At 42.3% G+C, this 23,430-nt stretch overlaps 1 protein-coding gene across 1 annotated transcript; it reads left to right on the top strand.

Annotated features, from left to right (window-relative positions):
* Nucleotides 1-339: 339 nt before the first annotated feature.
* On the top strand, nucleotides 340-21,616 carry limd1a (LIM domains containing 1a). Its single transcript, XM_074682672.1, has 8 exons — nucleotides 340-2,114; nucleotides 8,588-8,689; nucleotides 13,643-13,710; nucleotides 15,176-15,238; nucleotides 15,868-15,998; nucleotides 16,909-16,960; nucleotides 19,359-19,427; nucleotides 20,155-21,616. Exons 1-8 carry the CDS (start codon nucleotides 959-961, stop codon nucleotides 20,287-20,289), a joined length of 1,776 nt encoding a protein of 591 aa, XP_074538773.1. The 5' UTR covers nucleotides 340-958; the 3' UTR covers nucleotides 20,290-21,616.
* The last annotated feature ends 1,814 nt before the right edge of the window (nucleotides 21,617-23,430 follow it).

Below are 23,430 nucleotides of genomic sequence, written 5' to 3'. Positions count from 1 at the left end.
TAATTGTCTCGGTCTACTAAAAACAAACAAACAAACAAACAAAAAACATTAAAATCAGATACTGAACTCTCAAATGTCAGCCCTTTAAATTGTTTGGGAGGAAAGGAGAAACACTGTCCTGCTGACTCAAAGAGAAGCGTCTGAGTCAACTGGCTGTTGATATTTTTATATGAAACAGGATGTGAAGGTCGGTTTTGAGCGGAACCAGCGGGCGAATATCTGCCCCCAGGTTCCGCTATTTTAAGACAACACTCGCAAGTAGTGAGTGTCAGCGCAGTCTAGGACAGAGTCCAGCGGTAGTCTGAACTGAACTTTTACTTGTGGCTTCATTGAAGTACTGCACCTTTAAAAACAAACTGTTCTGTTTTCGGTCCGACTCCCAACTGACGACCGTCCGGTGGCCACGTACGGCTCCCGTCCAACGGTTATCCCTCATACCGGCGGTTCTTCGCATTGGACTTCTGTTATTAGCACACCGTGGCTGTATTGGCGACATATTAGCCTTTTTATCACTCCAGAGTGTTTGGTCTGGCAGACGTGTGGTGGATAAAGTTTGAATGAGGCTTCCCCGCTGGGACTGTAAAGAGGGAGAAGGAGGAGGGGGCAGCCTGCGGGGTCGTCCAGGCTATCGGATCTGGGATCTGCTCACATTTATAACCAGTCCGACCGAGGCTCAGTTGGGGCAGAGCTGAGTCGGAAGAACAGACGGACGAGCTGTTTCACCGAGGTGGAAGGGACTTTTTTGACTCTGAATTTCTTCACAGCGGACTTAAAAACGAGCAGCAGAGTTTGGGAATACGAGGAAAGTTTCACTCTGGGTCTGGACGCCTGACTCTACGAAACTTCGAGCTCCTGCACGTACGCGTGTAATACCCTCTGGAAATATCACTGTTTTCTAGAGTCGTTAGACTTTGGCAAATCTTTTTGTTTTACTTTACTGAAGCAAAGTATCTCCATCATGGATAAATACGAGGATTTGGGACTCGAAGCGAGTAAGTTTATCGAGGACCTGAACATGTATGAAGCATCCAGAGATGGTTTATTTCGAACCAGGAGGGATGCAGGAAATAACCCTGACTTTGAGGAGACGAGAAAAGTTTTTGCGTCCAAAATGACAAAAATACACATGCAGAAGCAGCAAGAGGAGATGGCGAAAAACAACATGGCTTTTAAAATGAATGGAGGACACAACAGCAACTATTACACCAAAGACAGACCGCCTATCAATAGTTACAGACAGCCGGGTGAAGCGGCAGCGAAGCCCCCGATACTCTCTGGCCCAGTGCCGGGCACCACGGCTGGGAATCAGTACGCACAGTTTGACGGCCAAAAACACCTCACAGGCATTCAGCCTGAACTTCCAGCCAGCAGGGCGTTTGGCTACGGAAACAATTACGATAATAAGGAGCGTTTAGAGCCACATTCATACCAGCACAGCAGCCCTTCTCCCCACAGCCCTGGAAACACTTCTCATCACCTCTCTCCAACTTTGTCTGGGTCTGACAGCAACACGTCACCTCAGCAGCCCCAAAGACAGCCTGCACCTCCTCCTGCGAACAGTTTCCCACCCCAGCAGAATCAGGCTGTCACCAGGAGTCCACCATCCTCAGCTGGTCCAGCAAGGGGATGGTCTGGAGATGCTTTTGGCACAGCAAAGCCAGATCTCATCCCCACCCTGCCTCTGAGTGCTTTCACTGGGGGAGCTGACTTCCACAAGCAGCAGCAGCAGCCTTCCACACAGCCTCCAGCCCATTATGCACCATCCTCCCCAACTTCCAAACCCACTTCCAGCCATAATGGTCCTGTGGCAGGTTCCTCGCTCCTACCTGAAACACCTCAAGCCAAAGTTCACGAGGCGTCTGCTAAGCTGATCCCTGGAAATGTCACCAAAAGCAGCAACAAAGTTCACAGCCAGAGCCAAGGATCCAGCTTTGGACAGGCCACCAGCACCACAGCTCAAGTACCATGCCCCACCAAGCCTGTCCAGCTAGCCTGTCAGTCCCTCTCATCACAACCCCAGGACCAGGGGCCCTCTGCAGCTGAAATCAAACTAGAAGCTCTCACAAAGCGGCTGGAGAAAGAGCTGGACGCCCAACCAAAGGCTGATTACTTTGGTAAGACAGTACAAACAAGTCTGCACCAACATGTGTTTCTGTTTGGTTATGCCACATTGACTGATAGATCCACTTGATAGTACACTTTCTCTTTGTTTTCATATTAACACACTGTCACACTTTCTCACGCTTCTCTGTCTCCCTCATAAACATTGACACATTTGTCGTTTCTAGCCTAATTTGGACTTTGAGCGGTTGTCTTATGTCATTTCAGCGGACATTCTTGATGCCAATCAAATAACTGAACTTATTATTCAGACGCTGTGGGAGGCAGCCATCTTTCTGTTGTGGAATGCAGACAGAATAATTTTCTAATTTGTTTGTGTCTTTTCTAAATGATTCATTGTCTGCCCCTCTTGGCAGCTGTAGAAAGGTGGGGCAAAGGCCGGGAGGACCAATGCTTTCCTCTTATCTTCTCTAGGAGGTTTAGTGTAATTAGATAAAGCTTGGTCTCTTCTAACTGTCAGATCTGTAATCTCCATTAAGCCTGGGATCGTTTTGAAGCTCCCATGTTGAGTTTGTTTCACTAACAGTGGCGTTTATTGTTCTTTCTATGATGTCACTCCTGCAGACATGTGCTTGCACATTTCTTCTGACTCTGTGAGTTTGCCATGCAGGCTAGTGCATGTGATGAGCACATGCACAAGTGATCACAAAAAACAACCACTGGGACTGCTCATACTAGAGATGGGTACCTCACACATTTGAAACAATACTGTACTGATGCCTGGTACCTGGTAATTGGTATCAGCACTCAACAGTACCAATATTTGGTTCTAGGGATGCACCAATACCAATCCTGGTATCGGGTATCGTTGTATCGGTGCCCCTCAAAGCTGGGTCGGTATCGGTGGGAAAGGGGCAGACCCATTGTGCCAATCCAGGCAAACAGCTCCATGCCTTTTTTCACCGCCGCTCTTGGCTACTTGATTTAAAATGTTACGTTTGATGCACTTTTTTTTTGCTGCATTACCAGTCTACAGGGTATAAAACTTTACATTTGAATAGAATTTCAGTACATTCTGAAGCATTGCTTTTTTTTACCAAAAGAGTGCTAAACATTTGGATAATCTATAGTTAATATAAATTTTTACTTCAGTTTTTCCATCTACTCATTTTTTGCCTTTTACCCAAAACATTACCAGTCTTATCCTACGGTAGGGCATGCAGGTTATTATTTTACACTGGTGTCAGATCAGTATCGGTATGGACTGATACTCAGAGCCCAGGCATAGATCGGATCAGAATGTAAAAAAGTGTATCAGCCCATCTCTATTTAGTTCTTCAATTTTTTTCAATTTAGCATGATTATTTCTCAATATATAAACTTGCAATGCTGTGTTCATGCCCAGCATGGAAAAATCACCACCTCTTCTCCTTCCTCACAGTCACAGTCAGGATGTGTTTAGGTACCTAAACATGGTACCATTTGATTTTATGTGAACCATTCCTCTGAACAGATAGAAATTTGTTGGTACCTAAAAAAAATACCTAGTGTGGTACCCATTCCTGGCTCATACTGGTATTTTTCTGGTTACAATAGGAAGGAGCAATGACAAATCATCTTTTAACTGAATGATGACTTTATGATGGTTGAGTGTTCCTGATATAACCTTATTAGGTATGGGTACTGAATTAGGTACTTTTTTAGGTACCGGCCAAATTCTGTCAAAAGTACTGGGTACCGATTCACGTAAAATCAAAAGGTACCATGTTTAGGTACCTTACTGCATCCTTGTGACTGTGAAGGACTAGAAGAGAAGGCAGTTTTCCATGCTGGACATGAATACAGCATTGCAAGGTTATATATTGAAGAACAAATATGTTAAATTGAAAAAATGTATATATTTTATTGTAAAACAAATTGATATATATATATAACACATAAACACAAAAAAGTACCAAAAATTGGTACCGTTGAGCACCTGTACAGATTGCCAGGTACCAGGCATCGGTACCAAACCGTTCTAAATGTGAAAGGTACCCATCCCAAACCTTATTAGCATTTTTTAAATCTACAATGACTCTGGAGTAAAGTGTAGAAAAGGGAAGAAAGGGAAATTATAAATACATCACTATGAGTAACAGATATAGACTGGGATGCTGAGAAATGTCAATGATCAGCAAATTGACTGGTTTCTGTTCCTCATTTCACTCCAGCTACAACATCTGGATTGTTGGAATGCTCTCAGGAAGTTGATGTAGCGCTAAAAAAAGGAAATGCTTAGCTGGAAGTTCAGCTTGCATGAAACCAATCATATACACAGTGGATAAACTCTAAGTTGTTGATCCTGAGTTTGTTGCAGATAGAGCTGGTCATGACATGGTGGCCAGGTGTTTGTCGCCCAGGTCATTCATACACACTGTAAGAGGACGAGATCAGGAGAAGCCACAGAACCCTCTCCCCAACACACATACGCCACACACACACACACACACACACACACACACACACACACACACACACACACACACACACACACACACACACACACACACACACACACACACGCACACACATACACACACACATACCCACAGCTCGCCCACGCCTCCTCATTGAAGGAATTTCCTGCTGGAATGTCACGATGGTAGTTCACAGCCCCCTGATGTGCTTCACTGGCATGTAAGGGAAGATGTTCTGGCGTACGTCACAGTCACGACAAGACTCTTAAATAGCGCAGAGATGTGAATGGTTCGCATGTGTGGGAGAGCATGGTCAGTATGCAACCAGCACAAGTGTAGGTTTTGATGTAACATGGATAATGTCTTCTTTCTTACCAATTCCCACGGAGCCCACTCACACCATGTGTGGGCTCTGTTGTGTATGGAGTTTCCCCGCTCAACCGGCTCATCCTGACTCATGCCTTCATGTCAGACAAAAAAATCTGTGTGGGCAAGTCTTTCTTTCTTCAGCAGAGTGAAGTGTTATCATTGAAGACCTTCATGCTCCTAAGAAAAATAACACATGCAGACTTTGGAAGTATGTTTACACATGTTTTCATACTTATGGATGTGTGTTTGAAGATTTTAGGATAAAGATGATGTTTCTGTGAGCCACATGTGCTTTCAGAAGTCTGTACCAGTGCCATGGCGGTTTAAAACACATCCGGTGAGCTGCTTTTAAACTGGGATCCATCAGAGTTCCCAACCGTCCACGTTGTACTGATTGGCATAGCTGCAGCTGGAGGTTCTGGGAAAATGAGTCCACTGCCAAATGGCTGCACCGAGGGAACATTGAGGAATGTCTGAAGGAAAAGAGAGAAGAATTTTACAAATGAGCTCTTAGATACAAAGGGGAGGGGAGTCCCAGACCAGTTTAGGGGTGCTTGCGGTGCAGCTGAATGGATGAGTTGACAAACAGAGAGATTTAGGGAGAAGTTCTTGCTGCTCCTTTGTCCTTGGCTGCAGGAGCCTGAGAGGATGTCAGATTTATGGACAAGTTCATCGCAGAGGGGAAAAGTGACGGGACATCCTGGTGTTCCACTTTTATAGATGGACTCACGCTCAAACATTCAGTAGAGTGTTTAGTGTTGTGATAAGATGGAGAATTAATTTATCCCATCTGGCTGTAGAGTGGAAAGCTTCATCTTAACTCTTCCCAGGGATTCCTGGCTTCTGCTCTGGCAGGCTTTTGCAGGCTGAATTTTATAGACGTGTGTGTGTGTCTGTGTGTATCTGTGTGTGTGTGTGTGTGTGTGTGTGTTGTCTGGAAATATATGGCTTGGGGTGTTTGACTGAGTGTGTTATACTGTCTTACTTTTTGGGTGTGGTGTTAAAGTGTTATATGATAGAAAATGTTGCCATAGGTAACACAGCATTTAGTATATTCTGGTTAAGAAAGGAGCACGTTTCTACGGTTTATCTCTTTCACGGAACTTAAGTGTGGTGGATGTGTCAAAGTTAGAATTAAGTCACATTTTAAAGTTTGTTTTTATCATGCATATTCCCTTAAAAAATGTGGTTAATCTTGGTTTGTTGATTAACACTGCTTCTAAAATGAAAACAAGTCACCAGCGGAAACAGCCTCGTAGCCCAGTCAACACTTCCTTATAAAGATATTTTGTTTGTTGTGTAACAGCTAGTTGGAAAGCTCAAAACTGTCAAAATTTTTAACCAAAGCTGTGGAAAATTGTAAAGAATACAGTAAGTGAGTTGTATTTATTTTGTAAAGTTTGACCCCAGCCCATCTGGAATGAGTGGGGAGATAGATTTTTCTGACCTATACTACAGTCAGCCATCAGGGGGAGCCTTTTTTTCGGCAATGAAGATGATGTCCAGATTTTTACTGTCCACAGGAAAACCATAGAGAAAAATGGAGCCAAAAGTGTAAGAAAAAGGGTCCTAATGTGTCTACTCAAGGACTGTCCAGGAAACCCTGCTGACACACACTAAATAGGAGATAATTTTTTTTGGACTGTTGCATTTTGAAGATATTAGGGCGATCATTTTTTAGGGGCGTGTGACTTGACTGATAGGAGGGCACTGCAGGTGTTAGCCAACCTCTTTGCTTCTTGCTTAGTTGACCGGACCAGCATCCACTTTGTAGCCCTCGTTTGACTTCTAAACTCTGCTACAGAAACCAATGGGTGACATCACTGAGACCAAGCCTGGCTACCATTTAATAAAAGTAACCAGTATGAAGCTTAATATCTTTTTTTTCTAAAACACATGAATACATTTGAGCCTGATTAAAAGTAAAGCAAGGTCACATTCGACAAAAACATGGCAACCGTTGCTTTAATATTTCACACCTTTGCTTCTTTTAAACCAAATGTTGTATCTTGCTGTGTATCTGATATAGATCCTGAAACCTGGCGTGTAGCTGTAGCAGTGATAACTCTGTGGCTGCAGAGGTCTTGTTTTTAGTCAGTGGCGTATTTGCCAGCAAGCAGCGTCTACTGGGAGTTTTGACAGCTGGGAAAGGTGAGGGGAGGGGGGCTGAAGTTTTGGCTGCATGTTTTGCTTCCCCTTCCCCCATTTAAGCTAGCGTTCAGTCCTCTGAATAATCACAGTGTTTTGGAACATGGGACCCTGGCCAATGGCGGATTTGTGGCCCAAGTGGCAGCAAGGCTACTATAAAAAAGGTATTTAAAACAGGAATGAGGTCCGAAATTAAAAAGTAAAGAAAATAACACACAACCTTGTGTGCTTGAATAAGGTAGTGTTTTTAATTTGAGTGCTCAACATATATGTGAGAAAATCAGAGATTATAATTTAACAACCTGTTGCACACATATTTCAGTAGTTTGAATGCATGTTAACAAACCAGTTACATAAAGCAGCATTCATCTGTCTTCTAATTATATCCCTCTATTACCTCTAAATCTCTCCTCCAGCTGTTGGGGCCCCTGATGATGTGTCCTCTGTTGTGGAATTAGGAGGGACCTTGTCTGGATTATATATAGCCCTGTTATATATTGTGTTACTGACAGTGTATTTGAAGAAGGTTGCTTAACGTATCAGTGTGTGCAGGCAGCCGCGTGATGTGTGCTGGATACAGTGGAAACAGAAGTTTCTTTGTCAGTGTTTGAGGAGGTCTAGTGCTTCGCTGGGCTGGGCTCCACCTCTGTCTCCAGGGACTTCTTCTGTAGAAACATACGAGCACACACATCCTAACACCAAAGAGATGCCCAAGGTCTTAATATCATCTGCTGTTAGTGCCGCTGCCATCTCTGTTGGTGTTACTCTAACTTAATCCTTTGAGATTGGACGGTCACATCACACCGTAGCTGATTGATTTAGCAGCAAGCTCACTGCCCATTAGGATCAGCAGTGATGGGGGTTGTCACTTGTCACAGACCATATGTCAGTTGTCATATAACACCATATCATTCAGAGCATGCTCCCAGGAAGAGATGGAGATTGGCAGAAATAGGACAACCAAAGATAATATTTTCGTGCCCAGTCTTTGGATGGTTGTGATGCATCCTTAGCAGCTTCTCATAGAAGGTTGCTCTGCTCCGATCACATGGACACCCCGTGTTCATGAGCTGTCCAAAGTCAAAGAAGAGGTTACGTAACAGTGCCCTGCATGCTTCTCTGAAGGGCAAAGCTGCTCCTCTTCACTCAAGCGAGGACACTCTTACTTTTCTGCTCTTCTTGGGTTTGTAGTTTCATAATTTTCAAATGAAGTTTGCTTTTATGAATAGGTGAAATCAAGGAGACTGCGGCGTCTTGTGTTTGTTGGAAGGGTTGCACGGTTTTGATTTATATCAAAGACTTCATTAACAGACTTCTCAGTGTCTGAGCCAAGTCAAATAAGCAAAGAGGGATATATCTCCCCTTTCAACGATACAGCCTCCCAACCAGCTTCCTGACTTTTATGAAAGGATATTTTTCCTCAGCCTTTATTGTTTAGTCTGTTTTAATCTGAATCACAGCTTTTACAACTCTCTTTACAAAACTGTTTTGATTTCTGCCTCTGATTGAGTGACTGACTTTCCTGACTCATTTTCTGTGATGTCTTTCAGGAGTCTGTGTCAAGTGCAACAAGTCAGTGTATGGAGCCAGCCAGGCCTGCCAGGCTATGGGAAGCCTCTACCACGACTCCTGCTTTACCTGCAGCGCCTGTAGTAAGTACAAACACACCAGACCTTAACTCAGACTTTCACTCCAGTGGAAACACTTTTCCCTCCTCGGTTTATTCACATGTAAAGCTCATGTCACCTCCTGACAAATTGGCTGCCAAAGACCCGTCCACTAAAATTAAAAGTGGTACCTTCGTCTTCAGTCGTACTCTGGCCCAAGCAAAAACACACAATTATTTAGGGATTACTGTCACGTACAGCTGGTGTTTGGTTTCTGGGTGTGCCAGTCACTCATGCAGCCCACACAAAAGCAGACAGGGCAAGACTTTTTGCAGACTCAGTTCGTGTGCTAAACAAAAAAATGTACTTTATGCATAGAAAACACTGGAATGGTGCTGTATAGAGTCTGCTTTGTTGGGGTTGTAGGTTTCAGCAGGTTTAAGCAGTGACGGCTGCTCGTACTGGTTTGCTGTAAAATCCTGTGGATACAAATGCTACACTACACCACTTTGCTACAAAGACAGTTCCCAGTATTTGTTTGTGCTCCTTTTTTTATTTCTTTATCCAGATACAGTTTTGATTTTTTGAACATTATTTCCGCTTTACTTTTTTATAATTACACATCTCTGTCAACAAATCATAGTTATATATAACTTAACAAGAAATTCTCTAAAGTTTGGTAAACAAAGAAAGTTAATAATTGAAATTCATGGCAACTTCTACAACCACAAAAAGAGAAGATAATTACAAGATATGAGAAGAGAAAAAATGAACTTCTTCAAAGTGAGCATCAGCGATATCTGTCCACAAACACATAAGTCAATCTAAACCTAAACCTTGACTGTAGCCCAGAGATCCTAAAACAATTCCAATTTCAGGTCAGTTTGCTTTTGTCCTTTGTCCAGTTTTGATTTTAAGGATAAATTAGGCTATTTGATGTGTGTTGGAATATCTTATCTTTACAGGAGCTCTGAGGAGTTTGTCTGTATGTAAGTCTGTATGACAAAACCACACCAAGTGGGAAAGTTTAGTAGAAAGAAGAGAGATCTGTGTTTTTCTCTACTGAAAAGATTTCTGTGATTAATTTTGTAGTGATGATGGCCACAGGAGCCTAACTGTCAGACAGAAAAAGAACAGAAGAGCAGAGGAAAGCTAAACAGGAGAGAGATACAGCCCGAGCTAAAGGCTAAAAGTCAATCACTGTTTGTGCTAATGTTGATTCCAACCCACAGTCAGCAGTTATTCTGCAGTGGTCTGTTCAAACTTGAGAGTCTATCAATAAAATGAAGAGGGAGGTTACGTTAGCTCTGCTGGGTAGAAGAGCGCTGGCGGGACATAATTGGGGTTCAATAACGTTACACATTACAGACAAGTCTCACTATGGACAGCTACTAAACTACTGTACCAACTGACAGTTTGCTGTTTGTCATGTTAGTCTATAGATATGTCATGGCTGGCATACAGTACCAATTCGCAACGTTTGCTTGTTGTCATGTTTCAAACAACAGCACTTCGCAATTGTACTGATCAATACCTTACCCCGTCACATTGTATCCGTTAAAAATTTGTCTTAAACAAAGAAAATTTGTTCCAAAACAAACACGCCTGGTTATAAAGTCACATTTTTATGGCAGTCCAGTTAAAACAGATCCTCCACATAGCAGCTATAAATATGTTATTTTCATACATAACACAAGAATAAGTGAGAAGAAGTTGTTATGTTGTCTCCCTGCCATCTAATAATTAAGTTTCTGTTTTGTTTTGTTTTTCAGCGGTACACTTGCCTGTGTTTTTTCTTTTGCTGTTAACAATGAACCTGACTAATTAGGTGGACGTAGCTAATAGTAGAGGTTCACCACTATTCAATGTATGTGTGGCCTGAAGCGTGACCCTGCTCTCTGCTTCCACCAATTAAAACCTCTGTTCCAATTATCAGACGCCTGGTATGTGAAGTATTTGTGGCTCTGCAGTGACCTCTACTCCAGCCCATTATTCTGCACAACCTTTGACCTTGATGGTTACGCCTCCAAATTTGCGATTAAAACCCTTGTTTTCTTTTACGCTCTGTCCCTGTGTTGACACATGTGTTTTAGCACAGAGATGAAAAGGAGGATATTGTGGCTCAGAGTGAGGCTGATGTCTGAAGAAGAGGGGGGTATAGAGGAGTTTACACACTACATACCTCTCATAGCTTGCTCCATGTGAGGGCATAAAGGTTGTGCTCGCTGTGAGTGGCTAAAGGGAAACGCATCTCAGCTGGAGAGGAATGCAGGCATAGGGGGCCCTTGGTGTAGGTCTGGCTCCAGGAGGACACAGGGAGCTGTTATGTCAGCTGGATGCAACAATATGAGAGCAGGAGAGGGGGACCATTCAGGAATCAGCAGCTAACGCACAGAGAGCAGCACATGGTGCACAGAAACATACACTGCCTTGAATTGGACATGACTTCCAATCTCAGGATCTTCTGGGGCTATATGTTACGACAGTCATCACTCTTACATAACATGTCTGTATGATGGTGAACTTCCTCTCATGCTCTCAGTGCACGAGTTACCCCCTGATCCCTGAGAGGTAGGAGCGCATTCCTTAGGGCTACATGTGTGCATTCCCTCAAGGCTAACCATTGCATGTGTACAAACCCTCAGTGGTATAACCCAAGTCCAGGTGAAGATATAACTCAAATATTTTATCAGCAGGACTGATCACAGAGAATCTAACCTGAAATCAGAGGGAAAGGGGAGAAAAGAAAGCAATTTCCTTTCTCTTTATTAGCTTATCTCAGTATTGTATTGTGTATTAATATGTAATGTTTGAAATACAGGTGGACTTTGTGTCCTCTTCTCGTGACCATCTGTTTTGGCAAAATTAGATTATACTTTTTGAGTGAATTTGTACATAACATTAACATAACTGAGCCTCAAACTGAGTAGCTTCGTTATCTAAGATGGTCAGCAGGTTTTAACTTTAATCATGTTAACATCCGGTGAGTTGATCGTAAGGAACTTGGAATCTACTTGTTGTTTACTGTCAGAAAGATTTATTTCCACTTTTACATCGACTTCTTATAAATGTCGAAAAGTTTTAGGACACCTTTAGAAGGGCAGATCATGTATGTAAACACAATTTCACTCTTCTGCTGAGATGTCTTCCCTCTGAATAAATTAGCAGATTGAGGTCTCATTACCAAGTCACCTCATGATCATTGTCAATTTGTATTTTCTGAATGAAATTAAAAATCAGGAGTTCATGGACAGTTTTAATTAGAAAATGGCTCTGTGTTTTGTTCTGCTGCTCAGGTATTTTACATTTTTATGAAAGAGCAACAGTCAAAGTTTTTTTTTTTTGGTGCTTTTCGAACTGTCAGCCCTGACTCCTGACTTTAATTAAGCTCTTATCTCCCTGCAAAGCTCAGAGCCGTCTCTCTTTGGCTCACTGGGAAAAAAAAAGACAGGAATGTGAGGAAGAGGGATTGACCGTATCTCACTCTCATCCCCTCCATTCCACTCTTCGTCCTTTAGAGACCCACTTCTTACACTACGTGTCACTAATTACTCAAAGCCAGTCACACAACTGGGCCTGATGGAAATGACTTGCCTCCTCTTAAATCAGTTATAGTGGAGGCTTCACATGAGCTCCATCTTTATTATTCTATTGAATGAGTTAATATGATTGTGAAGAAATTCCTCTGGGAATTTTACTTTCGGATAAAGATGAATCACAAGATTTCAATTCACTTTGAATAGATGAGTTTTAAACCAGTCATTTCAAACTATCAAATCAAGACTCAATTTTAACACTGAAAACGTTTGTTTTGAAAGTAAAGCGGATTAAAGGAGCTGGGACTGGGTGGCTGTTATATGTGAAGTTTGATTTCACAGAATATGATTGATCAATAATTTAAGAAGTCAATCTAAGCTTTCTGTGAGCCTTCAAGGTGATATCTATTTCAGCTTTGATCAAATGTGCACTCTGATTTGAAGACAGCACTAGTCTGAGGTTTACTGGAGTACAGTTCTCTTTTTTCTCAGAGATGTGATTTTTTTTTTTTTACCTCCACAGGTTGAATAATTTCTTTAAAATGTGTCTGACTTATTTCCTATAGCTACAAGTCTTGCTTTATGTCTCGAGATAAAACCTGAGCCATTCCTTGAGGCTAAATGAGTGTGTGAGATGATGTGGACAAAGTTATCAGGTAAACAGAGCATGAGATGGAGCGGAGGAGATAAAATAGAGCTCCTGTTCTCCGAGGTTAACCCCTCCTCTCCCCTGCTGTCCCCTCCCTCACCTTCCCTTCTGGAAAATGTGAGGAATGTTCCCTCTTCCTGTGGGACCTGGACAGGAATAGCAGTGTGAAGTGAGCAGTGTGTGTATGTGAGAGTGTATTTTGGCGCTGCTACAAAAAGTCGGCAGATCCTGAGCGTAGAGCTATTAAAGCTCACAGACAGACAGGAAGCAAACACAGCGTGCAGAAAGACAGCGTAAAGGAACAAAGAAGAAGAAAAGCGGGTCATCAGAGGCCTTGGCCTGTGGTTTACATGGAATCCAATAGCATGGGGTGTTTAATCTGTTGCACCTGTACAGTAATTTGATTTGGTCAGCATTTTCCCCACGTGTGTTCTGTCCAGATGTATCACTCGTCTTCCTGCAGCCTGCTCTTTGGCCCAGCCACATTATATTAAGACACCATCACACCATAGATCTATGTGTTTGATTTATCTGCCTGGGATTTAGCAGGATGTTATAAATATTGTAAGAGGGTCCATTACCTTCAAATGGGTATAATTAATCACTGTGGTCTTTATGCGTTAGTGTTCAAACCTTCCTCTGAGACCAGGCTCATGGCTTTAAAACATTTTTCTACCATTTAAGCATCCAATCATTGACTTGCCCTTTTCTCATCTACTTAAATGTACTTATTGTTAATCAGTAACATTAATAAAAAAACTCCCAAGTGCCTTCTTTCTGGACATAATAAATGTGGATGTTTCACTTCCACAGGTCGGAGGCTGAGAGGGAAAGCGTTCTACTATGTGGGAGGAAAGGTTTTCTGTGAAGAGGACTTTCTGGTGAGTGATCAATACACAATCATTATCTAGAATCTCTAACCTAAGGTATGTGTTCTTTTAATCTCCATCAGGGTGAGATCTCTCCCAGGACCTTCCTCTCACTGAGCTATGATTACTTTCACCTCGCATGGTCCCAAGTCTGTATCACTCTCTGTTGACACCACCTTTCATTGAAGTTAACCTTACACACATACATTCAGCCTTTAATCCTGCAGCTTTCAACTCAAATACAAAATCCCAGCCAGAGACTTTGACCTCGTGGTCCAGTTTTTAGCATCTAATGCAGCAGGGTCATATCAGTTTTCTCCCTTGGGTGAGACTGGAAGGAGGTCAGTAACCAGAGAAGCTGCTTTGCTTTGGTTTATAGACTGGAGGGCAGCGAGGCCATTTACAGCAGTGCAAAATAAATGTGTGCACTCTCAGTATGTATTATCCTGAGATGTTTTTAAAAGGCAGAATCTGCAGGATTTCCCTAAAAACAGATGGTCCGCTTATTCAGAATTAATCCTGCTCTATCAACACTTTTGGTCCTCTATACATATGTGTCAGTGTCTGTGTCTGCCTCAAACCCCCTTCTCTGCCTGTGTGTTGATGTTTTGGTTGTGTTGGGACGTTTCGGGGTGGAGAGTAAGCATGGTTGCCCCAGCCAATCACAGCGTACCCAGTGTGCAAGTGACTTTGCGAGTTGATAATAACCAGTGGAGGAAGCTAACCGAAGTGGCTACAATAGTGGATGAAGCATGGAGAAAGAAAAACAACCGAAGTGAAACAAAACGCCAAACAGATATGGCTTTTTCCTAAATGAGGCAGAGGCTTGGCTCGACTATCACTTGCTTTCGGGCACTTGGTGAGCAGCACGGGACAAAGAGTGACATGAGTTGGCTTTCTCCTAATCACGTGTGTCAAATACATGCGGTTAGCTTGTGCTAACTTACCAAGTTAGCTGCACTTTTCCCAAGTCTTTCCCACTTAGAAACTCAATGCTATAGGTGGTTGCTGGGTTAGTGGGTGGGTTCATGTTGTCACAATCAGAGGCTGTGGATGTGTGCTGCTGCTGGCACTAAGCCAAGGAGAAGTAGCCCAGTTTGAATGTTGTGTTCACAAACAAGTACCCAAACTTCCTGCAGACCCTACCTTTCAACAGAGACTGTGGCTCCGCTCTTTCTATGCACTAAAACTGCCAAACCTGAAACACATGGTTTCTCCTCAATGTTCTGACATAATAATACCTGATAACGCCGAGCTGACAGACTTGAGCACTCAAAAGCAGTGATTTTAAGCAGCTTTCAAAAAAGGGGTTTTGGTTTAACTACGCTTAACGGTAAAGGCTACTTCTGACTGTGACTGGGAGACAGAGTGGAGTTTTTCAGAGCTCAGTCTGAATCAGAAAGTCGGAGGATGCAGTCATGCATTAAATCACCAAATTCCACTGACATCATTGCCGTCTTGTCTCTGTCTGTTAAAGTACTCCGGGTTCCAGCAGTCTGCAGACAAGTGCAACGCATGTGGACATCTGATCATGGACATGGTGAGTGTCTTTTACCCCTCTCAACTTGTGTGTAGTTGTGTGTAGTTTGTGTGTGTGGGTGTGTGTGTGTTTGGGTCTGAGGTAATCCCAGCAGAGTTACTTCACCAGGAATGAGCGTTTTGTGGGCACATCTGGACAAAGACTCATGAGGAAGTATTGAATCTCCACATGCAGCCTTCTGTCTGACACACACTGATTAACACGCAGGCTTATGGGTAATATCACACAGGCACACACAAAGGAGATGTCTGAAGAAACCTGTTGCACTCCATCACTGGGAATGTTTGTGTCGTTTAGGCTCTCATCTTGAGCTTGTCAAAAAGATTAGCAAAGTGACTTGAAGCGCCTTTCTTTAAGCTTTGTTTGATTGGTGGGATTTTTGGTGATATATCACTCTGAATACTCTGAGGGTTTATTCTTAGCTTTGTTCTATTCTTAGCTGCTGTTAAGGCCCAATATATCCTCAGGGATCATGAAAAATTCATCCAATCTAAAGGCAAAGATTTTTGAAAAGCAGTGGCTGTTTCAGTTTTATTGGATACAGAAAGTGAGGAAATCTAAAACAGCAGTGGCAGAAAGAAATGGAGTATCGACGTCCTGATTGTCTTCACTCCCTCACCTCTTTATAGATCCTGCAGGCCCTCGGGAAATCGTACCACCCCGGCTGCTTCCGCTGTGTCATCTGTAACGAGAGCCTTGACGGAGTGCCCTTCACAGTGGACACTGAAAATAAGATCTACTGTCTCAAAGACTACCACAGGTGGGCCTCAGCTTTTCAGAGTAACAGGAGCACACAGGCTGGATTTGTCTGTTTTGAATAAGTTAAGCATGACAGTGTAGAAAATATCCACGTTTCATATTCCAAATACTCCCAGCTTCCTGTTAATCTGCTGTTAGAGTCGCTTGAGTTTCCTTCTGCCACGTGTGACTGACACATGAGAAGTTTATTCAGGGATAAAAGAGAAGGGGGGAGAAAGAGGGGAGGAAAGATCACTGTCTAGTTAGAGGTGTGAAGAGCGGCGTGCAGCCATGACTCTTTTTGGCCTTAACGAGCAGTGACCCGTTCTGAAAGTCTGAGTGAAAAATCAAGAATTCAAAAGCGCAAGAAAAAAGGATTCTGCTCTAAAACTTCTAAACAGAAGCACCTGTTGTACATCAACGGTTCCAGCCTTTCTTCTGCCTGCTGGGACAGCATGTTCAGCACGGCCAGGCACATGGCCGATGGCGGTCTGGCAGTGCTCACATGTTCTCCACACTGATTAAATCAGACAAACCTCATTGTGTTTACAGTATGTGTTCGACTTTAACCGCAGTCATGCCCATCCACACTGAGAGGCTCTTTGTTATTTCCCCCTGACCTCCAGGTGCCAGCCATGTGTGTGGAAAGAATGAATTCATTTTGCGTTTTGTTTTTGTGCTTCTTTTTTGGGGGTATTTGAGGATTCACGTGTGTGAGGGGAAGCCAGCACATCTGTGTACTGGCATCTCACAGACGAATCAGAAAGGAGTCACAGCTAGGGAGGAACATCAGGTTAAAGGGACTGGAGAGGAACATCAATTTTTAAACTGCAACCTTTATGATCTGTCTTTTTTTAAATTCAGTCTGTTTATTTGAGTGAGATTCAAAGAAATCTATAAAAAACATCTTTCATAATCTCTCTCTCCTACAGGGTCCTGGCACCCAAATGTGCAGCCTGTAACCAGCCCATCCTACCCTCAGAGGTAAATTAAGGAAAAAAGGCTCAGTGGATATTTGAACGTGGGGATGTTTAAATAATACTGTACTCTTGGTTATGATAAGTGAAGAAACCCAGTGTTAACCCATCATCAACAAGCACTTTCACAGCAGTGGCAGCATTTATTTTGTTTTATTGACAAAAATGTACAACAGGGTTTCATTCCTTAAAGAGGCTGTGAGGACTTTCTAAGTGATCTTGAAAAGTCACCCTTCTAGATATACGCCTGATTGTAATCCACACTTTACAATAAGATCAGCTCCAATATAAGTTATTTTGAAATGCTACTTCTTAATTCCCCCATCAGGTCAAGCAGGACCAGATGGATTTATGGCATGTTTAGGTTTCAATGACAACACCTGGCTGGCCGAGGAAGTTTAGAAGTGAGAAGAGAGATCTGTGTTTTTCTCTGCTGAAAAGATGTATGTCATTAGTTTCAAAGTGATGGTGGACACTGGAGCCGAACTGTAAGACAGAAAAAAGACAGAAGAGCAGAAGAAAGATAAACGGGAGAGTGATACGGCCAGAGCTAAAGGCTAAGACAGGGGCTAAACTGTTTGTGATTATGTTTATTTTAACCCACAGTCAGCAGTTATTCTGCAGTGGTCTGTGCAAACTTGAGAGTCTATCAATAAAATAAAGAGTGAGGTTACGTTTGCTCTGCTTGGTAGATAACTGGCAGGACATAATTCATCACTAACATTACACATTACAGTCAAGTCTCATGGCATCTGGCTGTTAGTGTTACATATGAACGGCTACTAAACTACTTAACGAACTGACAGTTTGCTTGTTGTCCCGTTAGCCTATGGATAAACCATCGCACCAGGCTGCTAGTAGCGCTACATAAAGCTGACTGCTGTCATAGGGTACACACTCACAAGGTTTGCTTGTTGTCATATTTTAAACAGTGCTCTGTAACTGTACTTAAAAATACTTGACCTCATCGCATTGTATCTGGTAAAAAATTGTCTTGAACAAAGAAAATTAGTTCCAAAACAGACAAACCTGTTTAAAAATTCATGTCTTCACGACAGTGTGCGCAAGATAGATCAGACAGATCCTCCTCATAGCGTCTTTAACGTACATCTAAAAAAGTGGGATTTTCCTCACTAAAGCAAACAGAGCCAACAAGTTATCCCTGATACAGCTCTTATTTTATCTCTCTGGTCCACTCATGTGTATGCTGTTAATACAGTCTGATCACATGCCCTGCAGTTCAGCTCTGGTGACATGATCGGCAGGAGTATATTAGGTGAAAGTTTTTATAAGCGTTCCTGTGGATGTCATCGTGTCTTTATTAGACGCCTGATGGTAGAGAGATGACAGGAAACCAGAGGAGTGAATTATGGCAGGTAACATGTGACAAAAGCCCCTGAGCTGGACTAAAACCACAGACATCCTGTTACCACAGCTACAAATACCTTCCTTCTCCGTTTACAAGTGACTGTGATAACTGGAATATTGAGTGTCATAGAAGGATCAAGTTGAATACATTCAGTCTGCCACTGACGAACACGTAGCTTGTGCTGTTGAAAGCTAGAGGTTAGCTTCCTTGATTGATTAACCCTGTATGTACTCGGTAATTTTAGTGTAAATAAACAGATTTTTAATCTGGAAAATAATTCTGAGCTGGCAAAGAAATCTGGTTGTGGCAGTTACTTTGGAGGCTCCTGTGGTATCAGCAGTAGATCAGCTTAATTCCTTGATTAAATGCAGAAGCTCCTGGAATTTACCTTTGGACCCTGAGCCACCAGGAGCTCATCGGATTATTAATCTGAATCTGCTCATGTTTACTCAGCTATCACCTTAGCACAGTACATGACTGTGAATGTAGCAGGTACTTTAATATAGCAGTATTTCCCTGCAGGCTGCAGGTGAGGCCTGATATCTCTGTCCTATGATTAGATGTGTTGTCATGGAGGAGCAGATGGATAGTAAGGGGATGAGCAGGTCACAGACGCAGACGGGACATGCTGGCAAAAACAAAGAAACGTCCAAAATTAGATTTGACTTTGCTGGAATGTCCCCTGCCCTCCCCTTTGAGTGAGCAGTGAGGCGGGGATGTGGGGGAGAGGTAGTGTGTGGTGAGTGTGAGCCCGTGTGTATTTGGGTGGGGGACTGAGTGCGTGTTTAGAGAAGCTGCTGTACGCATGTTGAGGAGTTTAGTGTCAGGCTGATACTGTAATCAGAGAAGGGTGATTTAGTTTCACTTTTTCTGTGGACAAAGACCACACACTGTGTAAACATGCTGTGTGAGATAAAGCTCTCAGGTTGTGATGCAGAGGAGGGGTTTAAGGTTCAGAAAATTCTGCTTTGAGCACTTTTTTTACAGCTCATGTATCTTCTGTTAAGATTTGGCTGCCTCTCAATCTCTTTCACAGGGGTCTGATGAAACCATCCGAGTTGTTTCCATGGACAAAGACTATCATGTGGAATGCTATCACTGTGAGGTGGGTTAATTTAAAACAAATCCTTTTTCTCTTTTACCAAACCTGAAATAAAGCTGTGCATTAAAGAAAGCTGCATGTTTAGTGGCTGTGAGCCAGGAGCACTCTGAATAGCTCATTAAGAGAAATCGTTAGGGGGAGATTTCCTGGTGTTAATTACAGTCTGGGTGGTAATTATATACTGCTGTGGAAATCAGGTATGCAACACCTCATCATCCATATCTACCTCATCATCTCACTCAAGTGCCTCTTTATTTATTTTTTTTTACAAACGCTGATTGACAGCTGCTGTTATTTAGCTCCATGAAAATCAGTGAGCTGTGAGGAGCGGATTTCTGTTAAAGGAGTGATTAACAATTACAGCTGGTGTGTGTTTTTTTCTTCATCATTCAACCCATACAATGAGGAGCATTCTGATGTTATTGTGTCTCTGTAAACAGATTTTTTACCTGAAAACAAACTTTGAGGACTGATAAAGAAGCCCTTTGTCGGTCCACTGTTGTACTTTCTCAACATGCATTAATGATTTTGCTGATGATAGTCAGTCTGTCTGTAAATGCAGAGATTCACCAGCTGTATGTCTATACTGATGAGATAATTATTGCTCCTCAGTCTTTCAGATGTTATAATGAGGATAATTTAGGTCATAAATGAGACTTGTTATCCTTCCCTCTTAAATTACATCCTTGTGAATCACCTTCCCATCCCTCTCCTCCTGTGTCTTCCTCAGGAATGTAAGATGGAGCTAAATGATGAAGAGGGTCACCGCTGCTACCCTCTCAACGGCCACCTCCTCTGCCACTCCTGCCATCTGAAGAACATCGAGTCAGGCTGCTCCTCTTCCGTCTCTTCCTCCTCCTTCTGATCCCTGCTGTGGGTGGAGCTTGGGAGACACCTGGTGGACATGTGGAGGAACTGCCAAAGAGTGACTGACAGGAGGAGAAGATTTGTACAATTCTTGTTGTAGAGGATTGATTAACATGATGTGTGACATCGTACAAAGGCTTGTGTGTACTATTACAGGACTGCTTATAAAGGTTTTCTTTTTGTAGAGAGGTTTTGAGGTTTTGAGTGGAGTTGTCTCGCACATCAAAGCTCTTCTTTGAATGCATTGATTATACTGGCTGTTGACTTTGCAAAAATGATGCTGTATGATTCTTTTAAAAATGTGTGCATCACTTTCACTTATTGTGCAAACATCTGGAAACCATCTCATGTTAAATAATGGTACACTTAATATCATGCACTGTGAAAGTTTGAATTTGACTCATAAATGATCTGTCCAGAGCTTCCGATGGGATTATGAATCCACCCTGAAAAATAGTAGTAATTAGTGCCAAATGTTCAAATGTTCCACTGGAAGACGTATTAAACAGTTTATTACTTACTAAAATATTTAATCTGTAGGAGTCCACAAAATATTCCAGATGTTGCCTCCAAATCCACATCTAATATAAAGAGTTTGTACATATTTAGTATGAGAAATATGCAAAACTTGGTGTTAACTTTTATCTAATTTAACATTACAGAGGTTATTTCCCTTTTAAAAATTCTAGCTGGGATTATCCAAAAAGTATTCATCTTTAAATGGAAACCATTCAGGGGGGGGTTGTCATCAATGAAACAACATGAAAAATGTTTTTTAACACAACCATTCCACAAAAATACAACAGTGAAGTTATCCTGGAGATTGATTTGCCCTAATGCTTTTGGGCTTTACATTTATATCATGACTCCCTTGTGTTTCCAAGTCTGAGCAGGAAGGTTGACAGCCATGCTTTGTTACATGCATTATGCTGTATGCACTAATAAATAGATACGTGAGATCTCTACATGCTAATGAAAAGGTTGATATGAAGCCTGCAGCTCAAGTCATATTGTTACATTGTTTATTTAACGAGGAGACACCGCTGACAGATCTGTACTCTGGAGGTCTTTTTTATCTTGACTTTGATTAAACCCTTCAGATGCTACTTGGATATGTCGTCAACAGTTTTGATTGCATACTTTGCAATTCATATGTTAAACATACATGCCTTGGACTTACTAACCCTAGAACTTAAGTTGCTCCTGACATTTGAGGTCCTTATTTCATAGCCAACTGTAGGTTAAGATGAAGAGCAAACCTATGCATTTATATTGTATGATTGTTGTAAAGAAAATATTTAATAAATTCATTACAAAAGTCTCAACTTTGTTTTGTTTTTTTTGCATTTAAAAAAAACAATTTACTTCCGAGTAAACCATTTAGATATGCTTTCATCGCAGACAACTACAAATTTTTATTTTTGTAGGTAGATGGGCTTATATTGACATGCATCACTGTATTATTGGTTCAAAGCAGTCAATGTACTAATAATGTCCATTTCCACCAAATGGGCCGTAAATTCACAAAACATAGCCCGAGGGCTCCGAAACTTCAAGATGCGTCTGTGTGGTCCCTAAGAGCATCCCCAGTGGGTTTTCGCAAAACCGGGTTCCAGGTCCAACTTTTGGAAAATTGCAGTTTTTTGAGGGCTACTATGAGGGCTTAATGGCCTGATTTTAGCTGTCTACCAAATGGGCTATAACTCCACAAAACTTAGCCAGAGGGCTCCAAAACTTTTAGGGTGCATCCATGCTGTCTCTAGAAGTGTCCCCAATGGGTTTTCTCAAAACCCAGTATTTGGTCCAACTTTCTGAAAATCCCAGTTTTTTAAGGGCTACTTTTAGGGGCTCAAAAGACCTGTTTTAAGCCTACCACCAAATAGGCCGTAACTCCAAAAAACAAAGCCAGAGGGGTTAGAAGCTTCTAGGTGGCATCCATGCGGTCCCGAGGAGCATCCCCAGTGGGTTTTCTCAAAATTGGAATTCTGGTCCAACTGATTGTAAAGCTCCACCATTACTCCACAAAACGTAGCCAGGCCAAAACTCCTGAAGTGCGTCTGTGCAGTCCCTTGGTGTGTCCCCAGTGGATTTTCTCAAAATGGGAACTCGGGTCTAACTTTTGGAAAATCACATTTTTTTTCAGGGCTACTTTTAAGGGCTAATGAGGCCTGATTTTAGCCTTCCAACAAATGGGCCGTAACTCCACTAAACATAGTATGAGGGCTCAGAAACTTCTAGGGTGCATCATGGAGGAACTTCGGAGCGTCCCGAGTGGATTTTCTCAAAACTGGGTTTCGGGTCCAACTATAGAAAAGAATCACATTTTTTGAGGGCTTTTTTTAGGGCTTAATTGGCCTGTTTTAGGCCTTCTACCAAATGGGCTGTAACTCCACAAAACGTGGCCTAAGGGCTCGCAAACTTCTCAGGTGCATCTGTGAGGTCCCTAGGAGTGTCCTCAGTTGGTTTTCTCAAAACCCAATTTTGGGTCCAACTTTTGGGAAAATTGTGTTTTTTTCTAGGCTACTTTTAAGGGCTAATGAGGTCCGTTTTTAGACTTCGACCAGATAGGCTGTAACTTCACAAAACAATGCCCCAAGGCTCTGAATCTTTTAAGGTGCATCCATGTGGTCCCTAAGAGTGTCCCCTTTGGGTTTACTCAAAACAGCGTTTTTGGATCTAACTTTCATAAAAACACTGTTTTTTCATGGCTACTGTTAAGGGCTTAGAAGACCTGTTTTAAGCCTACCACCAAATGGGCCATTACTCAACAAAACAAAAAATAGGGCACTGAAACTTTTAGGGTGCATCTGTGAGGTCCCTAGGAGCGTCCCCAGTGGATTTTCTTAAAATTATGTTTTGGGTTCAACTTTTGGAAATTCACAGTGTTTCATGGCTACTTTTAAGGGCGAAATGGGCCTGTTTTAAGACTTCCACCATAGGGGATGTAACTCCACAGAACTGAGGCAGAGGGCACAGAAACTTTTAGGGTGCCTCCATGCGGTACCTAGGAGTGTGCCCAGTGGATTTGCACAAAACTGGGTTTTGGGTCCAACTTTGGGAAAATCTCAATTTTTTGAGGGCTACTTTTATATAGGTAATAGGCCTGTTTTTAGCATTCCACCAAATGGGCCATAACTCC

The sequence above is a fragment of the Halichoeres trimaculatus genome, unplaced genomic scaffold, assembly GCF_033239565.1.
Source record: "Halichoeres trimaculatus isolate MK-OKI-2021-1 unplaced genomic scaffold, fHalTri1.1 fHalTri1_scaffold_12, whole genome shotgun sequence".
Taxonomy (NCBI): Eukaryota; Metazoa; Chordata; class Actinopteri; order Labriformes; family Labridae; genus Halichoeres; species Halichoeres trimaculatus.
The sequence above is the reverse complement of the archived record's forward strand: the minus strand, read 5'-3'. Positions and strand labels throughout refer to the sequence as shown.

Bases quoted from the DNA above. Each gene is read 5' to 3' on its own strand.
- limd1a (XM_074682672.1), top strand. From the start codon at position 959: ATGGATAAATACGAGGATTTGGGACTCGAAGCGAGTAAGTTTATCGAG. The intron at 2,115-8,587 runs GTAAGACAGTAC...GATGTCTTTCAG, and splicing joins ACCAAAGGCTGATTACTTTG to GAGTCTGTGTCAAGTGCAAC. The intron at 16,961-19,358 runs GTAAATTAAGGA...TCTCTTTCACAG, and splicing joins AGCCCATCCTACCCTCAGAG to GGGTCTGATGAAACCATCCG.